This window comes from Carlito syrichta, unplaced genomic scaffold, assembly GCF_000164805.1.
Source record: "Carlito syrichta isolate Samal-C Ts95f unplaced genomic scaffold, Tarsius_syrichta-2.0.1 Scaffold126828, whole genome shotgun sequence".
NCBI classification, from domain to species: Eukaryota; Metazoa; Chordata; class Mammalia; order Primates; family Tarsiidae; genus Carlito; species Carlito syrichta.
In genome coordinates this window covers 12,674-20,524 of record NW_007070924.1, presented here as the reverse complement: position 1 = coordinate 20,524, position 7,851 = coordinate 12,674, and the positions used below count along the sequence as shown (strand labels likewise).

The following is a 7,851-nucleotide window of genomic DNA, read 5'->3' as shown; positions in this document are numbered from 1 at the left end:
CTTTTTTTTTTTTTTTGAGTTGAAGTCTCACTCTGTCACCCAGACTGGAGTGCAGTGGCGCAGCCTCGACCCACGGGGCTCCGGCGATCCTTCTGCCTCAGCCTTCTGAGTAGCCAGAATTACAGGCACACACTACCATGCCCGGCTGATTTTTTTGTGTGTGTGTGATTTATTGTAGAGATGAGGTCTCGCTGCCCAGGCGGGTCTTGAACTGGCGGGCTCAGGCAATCCGCTCACCTCAGCCTCCCAAAGGCGTGGGATTACAGGCTGAGCCACCGAGCCCAGCTTTTTTTTTTTTTAAAGAGATGGGGTCTCACTATGTTGCCAAGACTAGTCTCGAACTCCTGGGCTCAAGTGATCCTCCCACCTCGGCCTCCCAAAGTGCTGGGATCACAGGCATGAACCACCGCGCCTGGCTCAGGTGGCTGAATGCACGGGTGATGTTCCTTTGACTGCCCTTCTCTCCCCTCTGTCCCGAGATACCTCGTGGGTATAGGTGCGTAGGGGCACCCCGAAGGCTCGAGCCAATCCAAAGTCAGCCAGCTTGATGGCGCCTAACTCATTGATGAGCAGATTCTGGGGCTTCAGGTCTCGGTGGATGACTCGGTGGGAGTGGCAGAAATTCACTCCCTGCAGCAGCTGGAAGAGGTAGCTCTGGAGTAATGAGCAGGAGGTAGCTGTGTGGAAGGCGGCTGGCTGGGTGGGGTGTCCCTCCCTTTCCAGGCTTCCCTCCCTACCTTGACGAGGTGCAGGGGGAGTTCCGAGGCTGGAGTGGAGTCCATGTACTTCTTCAGGTCCTGACTGAGGAACTCGAACACCAGGTAGAGCTTCTTTTCGTTGTGCACCACATCCAGCAGCCTGGCAGGGAGATGCCAATCAGGAGGCGGCCTCCACCATCCCAGCTTCCCACCACTGTCCCCACCTCACCTGACGATGTTGGGGTGCTTCAGCTCTTTGAGCAGGGAGATCTCCCTGATGGCTGTGCTTGGGACCCCCTCAGTCTCCCTGCAGGAAATGAGGGTACAGCCATGGGCGTGGAGGCAGGTGCCAAGAAGGGCACTTCTGGCCAGGGGAATTTGCTTCTGTGTTCCTCGTTACCGTTCAGATGGCCCATCCTGGCAATGGGGACCTGTGCTCCTAGGCATTTATTATACCCACAAGGCTCCATAGAGCCAGGGCAAGGCTGGTAGGGAGGCAGTGGGTTGGGGTAAAAACAGGTTAAGGGCTGTATCTATGTGGCTGTCCCAGGACAACTGGGTGACATAAGGAAAAGGATTGAGTGTAAGCCTCCGAGACGAGGGAATGAATGGAGGGCGATTTCTCGGTGGCCGAGGACAGGCGGCCTGGGGGTCCCAGCACTCACAGATCCAGCCTGATCTTCTTGAGGGCTACCAGCTGCCCCGTCTCCTTGTTCTTGGCCTTATACACCACCCCATAGGTGCCCTCTCCGATTTTCTCTACCTTCTGGAACACATCCATGTCTGCAGAGCTGCCCGGGGAAACAGCACCAGCCATTCACACCCCATGCCCAGTGCCCCCGTTGCCCCTCCAGCCTCCTCCTAGCACCCTGCCCAGCCCCCATCAAGCTGCCCAGCTCCCAGGGCCTGTGGCCCTGGTCCTTCCAACCCCCACCCCAGCTCATCCTGCCTGGTATCCTGTGGGGGGGCTGCCCCTCACCCAGCCCAACCAGGACCCCCGCCTCTTGCCCACTGCCCAGGTGGGAGCCAGCTGCAGCTGTGCCCGGATACTTCACGTGGAAGGCCCAAGCTTCTCCTGCCTCAGCCCCCGCCTCGGCCCAGCCAGGCCTGGGCTCTGGGGGCACAGGCGGCTGCCCAAGACCTGGCGCCAGCTCGAAGCAGAGGTCAGGGGTGAGGAAGGGCTTCTGAAGCCACAGTCCTGCCCTAGGCCGCACGGTCAGGGCCCGGGGCCTCAGCCCAGCCCACTTGACGATGCTTGGCCTTCTCTGAGGGCTGAACCTCAGCAGAGGTGGCCCCTCTGCCACCCGGACCCTCCCACTAGGGCCCCTGGGCCCCCCGCACCCTCCCCTCAGGCCCCCAGCCCAGAATTCACCAGAAACCCTCAGCAGGCTGCAGCCTCACTGCTGGCGGGCTGCCTGCTCCGAGGCTCCCCCTCCTGGCCCCTGCCGGCGCTGCACCACGTGCACATCATAGAGTCACGCCCACTAGTGGGGCCTTTATTCACGAGGACCTTCTGGAACCCTCCATGTCCCCCTGCGAGGCTCAGCTCCAGCGCCCAGAGCTTGACCACCTGCAGTCTCCGGGGGGCAGGGGGCGCAGCTTTGGGGGCCTGCTCTCCAGGGCCTCATTTCTGGGCCAATTCCAGATTAGGGGAAGGAGCTGGATTAAACACCCGCCCCTCAACGCTCTGGTCCAGACAACGGCCATCCCTTGGGAAGCGTGTACACTCTGCAGGGCTCCTGCAGCTCCAGCGGGTTTGGCCTCGGCAGCTGGTGGGATGGGGGATGTTGTCGGGGCTGCCATTTCCTATTGGCTGCGGTCCCTCTCTTGCTGGTACAGCCTCTGCTCCTGGATGGCTTGTTCTAACAAGGGCAGGTTCATCCCTTCCACACAAGTCAGCACCCGGGCCTTCACCATGGAGCCTCCATCTGAAAGGCACAAACACCAGGGCATGAGCAGTAACTGAGCTGTCAGCAACATACTCCAAGATGCATTCTAGCTGTTTCCTTTGGCTTGCTCAATCCTGAATTTTGGCAGCAAGGGGTGCAGGCAAGAAGGATGGTGGTATATGGGCCAGGCCCAGTGGCTCATGCCTGTAATCCTAGCACTTTGGTAGGCTAAGGTGGGAAGACTGCTTCAAGCCAGGAGTTCAAGACCAATCTGGGCAAATTAGCAAGACCCCATCTCCATTAATTTTTTAAAAAGAGAAAAAATGTATTTAAAAAGCCTAGCATATGGGATATTGGCAATTTTTCTACCTGGGCCTCAGAAGTGTGGATCTGTCATGCACCATAGACACATGTCTGGAAGTTAGAGGGTAGCCTGAAAATTCCACTTGTCCAGGGAGGGAGGGCTTCCTTTGCCACCTCAATTCCAGCCACCTTCTCTTTAGGTCCCAAGTGCCCGGGGTGGAAAAGGGGTCTCAATCACCATCCTAGCTCTCTGTTTGAACTAAGGGAAGGGCCCCCTTGGCATTTAGGGACCCACTGTCATTGGAAATCAGGGCAAAGAGACAACCATATGTAGTAAATCCAAGGACTGAGCTCCAGGCAAGTTTGGCCTCACAGGGACAAGTCATTCCACTCTGGACCAGGGGCTCAGGGGGCTTCCAGCAGATGTGATGTTGACTGATACATATAGAAAGGTTTGTCAATGTTCAGGTGGCATCAAACAGGAAAGACATCTGGACATCTGGGGTTAGCCCTAATAGATGGCTTTTTTTATTCTGAGTTGGAGTCTCACTTCGTTGCTCAGGCTGGAGTGCAGTGGCATGTTCACGGCCACCCCAGCATCGACCTGCTGGGCTCTGGTGATCCTTCTGTCTCAGCCTTTCAAGTAGCCGGAACTGCAGGTGTGCGCTACCACGCCCAATCAATTTTTTGATTTATTGTAGAGATGAAGTCTTGCCAAGTTGCCCAGGCTGTTCTTGAACCCACGGGTTTGGTCAATCCCCTCACCTCAGCCTCCCAAAGTGCTGGGATTACAGGCTTGAGCCACTGCACCCAGGCAAAAGATTTTTTTTTAAATTTTCCATCACAGCTTTCAAGGAAAAGGAAAAAACAAATTCATTTAAATAATTTTTTCTTTTTTCACTCATGTTTTATCTGCTCTCTGGGCAATGAATACATCCAATGTCCTAGGACATTATCCTATCTTCTTTGGATGAAGTTTTGAGATAGACACTCTCTGCTCAGATAAAGTCTGTTCCTACTCTTTCTTTTAGTTTAGGTTATTTATCAGCTTAACACAATCTGGGGCAGATTTCAGAGTGCTGCCCTGCCTATATTCCAGCTGTCTACATAGACCACCCTTGGAAGATGAACTTGTTTGAAACATGAAATGGCCTGCATGTTGTCAGCTTCTGTTAGCCCCAGTGCTGGATGGCAGAGACTGCACAGCTGAGAAAGGATGGGTAAATGACAATATCTGGATCTACTGATCAATGTAGACTATTGTTGTTGTTTGAGTCAGGGTCTCACTCTGTCCCCGAGCTGGAAAGCAGTGGCACAGTCATGGCTCACCACAGCATTGACCTCCCAGGCTCAGGCGATCTTTCCACCTCAGCCTCCTGAGTAGCTGGGACTACAGGCATATGCCATCACACCCACCTATTTAAAAAAAAAAAACTTTTTGAGCCAGGCTCGGTGGCTCAGCCTGTAATCCCGCACTTTGGGAGGCCGAGGCGAGTGGATTGCCTGAGCCCGCAGGTTCGAGACCTGCCTGGGCAGCTTGGCGAGACCTCATCTCTAAAATAAATCAAAAAATTAGCCGGGTGTGGTAGCGTGTGCCTGTAGTTCCAGCTACTTGGAAGGCTGAGCAGAAGGATTGCAGGAACCCAGCAGGTCGAGGCTGGAGTGGCCGGGAGCGTGCCACTGCACTCCAGTCTGGGTGACAAAGTGAGACTCCAACTCAAAAAAAACCCAAAAACTAGCCGGGCTCGGTGGCGCCTTTGGGAGGCTGAGGTGAGTGGATTGCCTGAGCCCGCGGGTTCGAGACCCGCCTGGGCAGCGAGACCTCATCTCTACAATAAATCAAAAAACCAGTCGGGCGTGGTAGCGCATGCCTGTAATTCTGGCTACTTGGAAGGCTGAGGCGGAAGGATTGCCGGAGTCCAGCAGGTTGAGGCTGCAGTGGCCGGGAGCGTGCCACTGTACTCCAGCCTGGGCAACAGAGTGAGACTCCGACTCAAAAAAAAAAAAAGAAAAGTGGTATGCACAGGTGCCAAAACCTGGTGGGAGAAAACCAGAAGGCAGCTAGATTCATGGCAAGAACCCAAGGGTAGTCACTCGCTGGGGTCCAGCAACCGGCAAACCAGGGATGCTGTGAGGACCTCTGGAGTAGGGCTGGGAAAGGCTATACTGACAGCTTAGTTCCTGGACAGGAGGCCTCAGGTATTTGGTGCCGGCAGAGGGTGTCAGGTCTCAGGAGTTTTATCACATGGTCTTCATAGCTAGCTCTTATGTAAAAGTTTCAAAAAGGTAACTCTAAGTGACCTCTTGCCTGTCCTCAGAACTGTCAGCCTGGCCACAGAGCGGGATCCATGTCTAATCGACCTTTGTACTCCCCAGGACTTCAGGGCTAGCACTGGAAGGTTTAAAGCAGCCACACACTGTCTCCTCATCTTTGATTCCTAGTGCTAGCCGAGAACAATGAGCATGTGTTACTTAGAAAATCAAGAAAAGGCCGGGCTCGGTGGGTCAGCCTGTAATCCCAACACTTTGGGAGGCAGAGGCAAGTGGATTGCCTGAGCCCGCGGGTTCGAGACCAGCCGGGCAACTTGGCGAGACCTCGTCTCAACAATAAATAAAAAATGAGCCAGGTGTGGTAGCATGTGCCTGTAGTTCTGGCTACTTGGAAAGCCGAGGCAGAAGGATCGCCGGAGCCCAGCAAGTCGATGCTGGGGTGGTCATGAGCATGCCACTGCATTTCAGCCTGGGCGATGGAGTGAGACTCCGACTCAAAACAAAAACAGAAAGTCAATAAAAAATTGTTAACACCACAAAAGCAGGTTGCGATGTCATGAAAAGTGGCAAACCCGCCAGCAGCCAGGAAGGAGGCTGCTTCATCTGAGGCTTGATTAGGGCTAGGTTCAGGTTTTTAGTTTTTGGCAATTATACTTCAAGGTGGTGCTGTTTGTGCCTCACTCCTGCATCATATCGGAGGCACGTGATGTTTGATCTTCTGATTTTTATCACGTTGCGATTGATCCAGCAGGCCCAGGGGCTGTGGGCCGATCCCTCCCTCACAATGCTCCCATCAATGTTTTTCCTGATAATTTCAGCAGCCAATGAGGATCGTTCCCTGGATTTATTATTTTGTCAGGACTTTTAAAGTGACGACTTTCTAATTTAAGCATTTATCCTGCATTTATTCACTGTGAAACTTCTCTAAGGAATTTTCCTTCAGTAGTCCCAGCTACTCTGAAGGCTGAGGCAGGAGGATCGCTTGAGCCCAGGAGTTGAAGGCTACAGTGAGCTATGATTGCACCACTACACTCTAGCCTGAGTGACAGACTGAGACCCTGTCTCTAAAAGAGGGGGAAAAAAAGGAACTTTCCCTCATCAACCATTTGGTTTTGCTGAAATACTGTCCATACAGGATAGACAGATAAACTGAAGGAAAAGAGGAGCGTATGCAACGAGGAGGAAACAATCAGCCAATTCTGGACTCCAGCACATTCTCTGGACAAAAACCCCAATTCTCCAACAAATAAATGGCATTAAAACAAAAAAGGAAGACAGAACTGTTACAAATTAACGGGGACTTGAGGCGTGTAACCCAAATATAACGTATGGGCTTTGGATCCTGATTTGCACTAGCCAATTGTTAAAAAAAAAATCTTTTTCTTTCTTTTTTTTTTTTTTTTTTAAGACAATTGGGAGAAACTGAACATGAACAAGGTATTATGATTATATGAAAGAACAGTTACTAATTTTGTTGGATGTGATTGTGGTAATGTTAGAGATAAGTACTGGGTAATGACATTGTTGTGATTTAGAAATATATATTGAGGCCGAGCTCGGTGGCTCAGCCTGTAATCCCAGCGCTTTGGGAGGCCGAGGTGAGTGGATTGCCTGAGCCCGCGGGTTCAAGATCCGTCTGGGCAACTTGGTGAGACCTTGTCTCACAGTAAATCAAAACATTAGCCAGGTATGGTGGTGCACAACTGTGGTTCCAACTACTTGGAAGGCTGGGGCGGAAGGATCGCCAGAGCCCAGTAGATGGAGGCTGCGGTGGCTGGGAGCGTGCTACCTCACTCCAGTCTGGGCGATGGAGTGAGACTCCAACTCAAAAAAAAAAAAAACGAAATACATATTGAGGCCTGGAGCAGTGGCTCAAGCCTGTGACCCTAGCACTTTGGGAGGCTGAGGTAAGGCGATTGCCTGAGCCCATGGCTTCGAGACTGTCTGGGGCAACATGGAGAGATCTCATCTCTAAAATAAATCAAAAGTTAGCTGGGCATGGTAGCACATGCCTGTAGTTTTGGTTACTTGGAAGGCTGAGGCTGAAGGATCGCCAGAGCCCAGCAGGTCAAGGCTGCAGTGGCCGGGAGCGTGCCACTGCACTCTAGCCTGGGTGACGGGAGTGAGACGCCAAGTCAAAAAATAAATATATAAATAAATAGATATTGAGGTATTCATGGGTAAAATGAAGTGATATCTTAGCATTACTTTAAAATACACTAGCAGAGGCCGGGCTGGGTGGCTCAGCCTGTAATCCCAGCACTTTGGGAGGCCGAGGCGAGTGGATTGCCTGAACCTGCGAGTTCGAGACCTGCATGGGCAACTTGGCAAGACTTCGTCTCTACAATAAATCAAAAACTAGCTGGATGTGATAGCGTGCGCCTATAGTTCCAGCTACCTGGAAGGCTGGGCAACTGAGTGAAACTCCAACTAAAAAAAAAAAAAAATACACCAGCAGAATAAATTAAATAAGAGTGGGTAGTGGTGAAACAAAACAGTAGAATGAGGATCACTGCTGAATCTGAGTGATGGGTACATGGAGGTTCATTTTATCATTATTTTTATTGTATACAGAGGGAGCCCAAAAAATGTATAAACATTTGAGACAAAAATATATACATGTGCACAACACACACACACACACACACACACATACACACACACATGTATTTTTGTTTGTTTGTTTTTTG

At 51.9% G+C, this 7,851-nt stretch overlaps 2 protein-coding genes across 4 annotated transcripts in view; both read right to left on the bottom strand.

Moving 5' to 3' along the window:
• Positions 1–1,557, bottom strand: part of CDK3 (cyclin dependent kinase 3) — a 5,070-nt gene extending 3,513 nt beyond the window's left edge. The window contains exons 1-4 of one of the 3 annotated variants that reach the window (XM_008048850.1): positions 1,364–1,557; positions 928–1,005; positions 738–858; positions 484–654 (exon numbers count right to left, since the gene is read on the bottom strand). In XM_008048850.1, the coding sequence (XP_008047041.1) occupies positions 484–654; positions 738–858; positions 928–1,005; positions 1,364–1,515 (522 nt within the window). In that variant the 5' untranslated portion in view covers positions 1,516–1,557. The remainder of the gene's footprint in view (positions 1–483; positions 655–737; positions 859–927; positions 1,006–1,363) is intronic. The other 2 variants (XM_021707920.1, XM_021707921.1) reach the window with 2 other exon arrangements.
• Positions 1,558–2,168: 611 nt separating this feature from the next.
• The window catches only part of TEN1 (TEN1, CST complex subunit), a 12,920-nt gene continuing 7,237 nt past the window's right edge, over positions 2,169–7,851 (bottom strand). Inside the window, exon 3 of the mRNA XM_008048849.1 lies at positions 2,169–2,626. Coding sequence (XP_008047040.1) covers positions 2,505–2,626 — 122 coding nt within the window. The 3' untranslated portion in view covers positions 2,169–2,504. The remainder of the gene's footprint in view (positions 2,627–7,851) is intronic.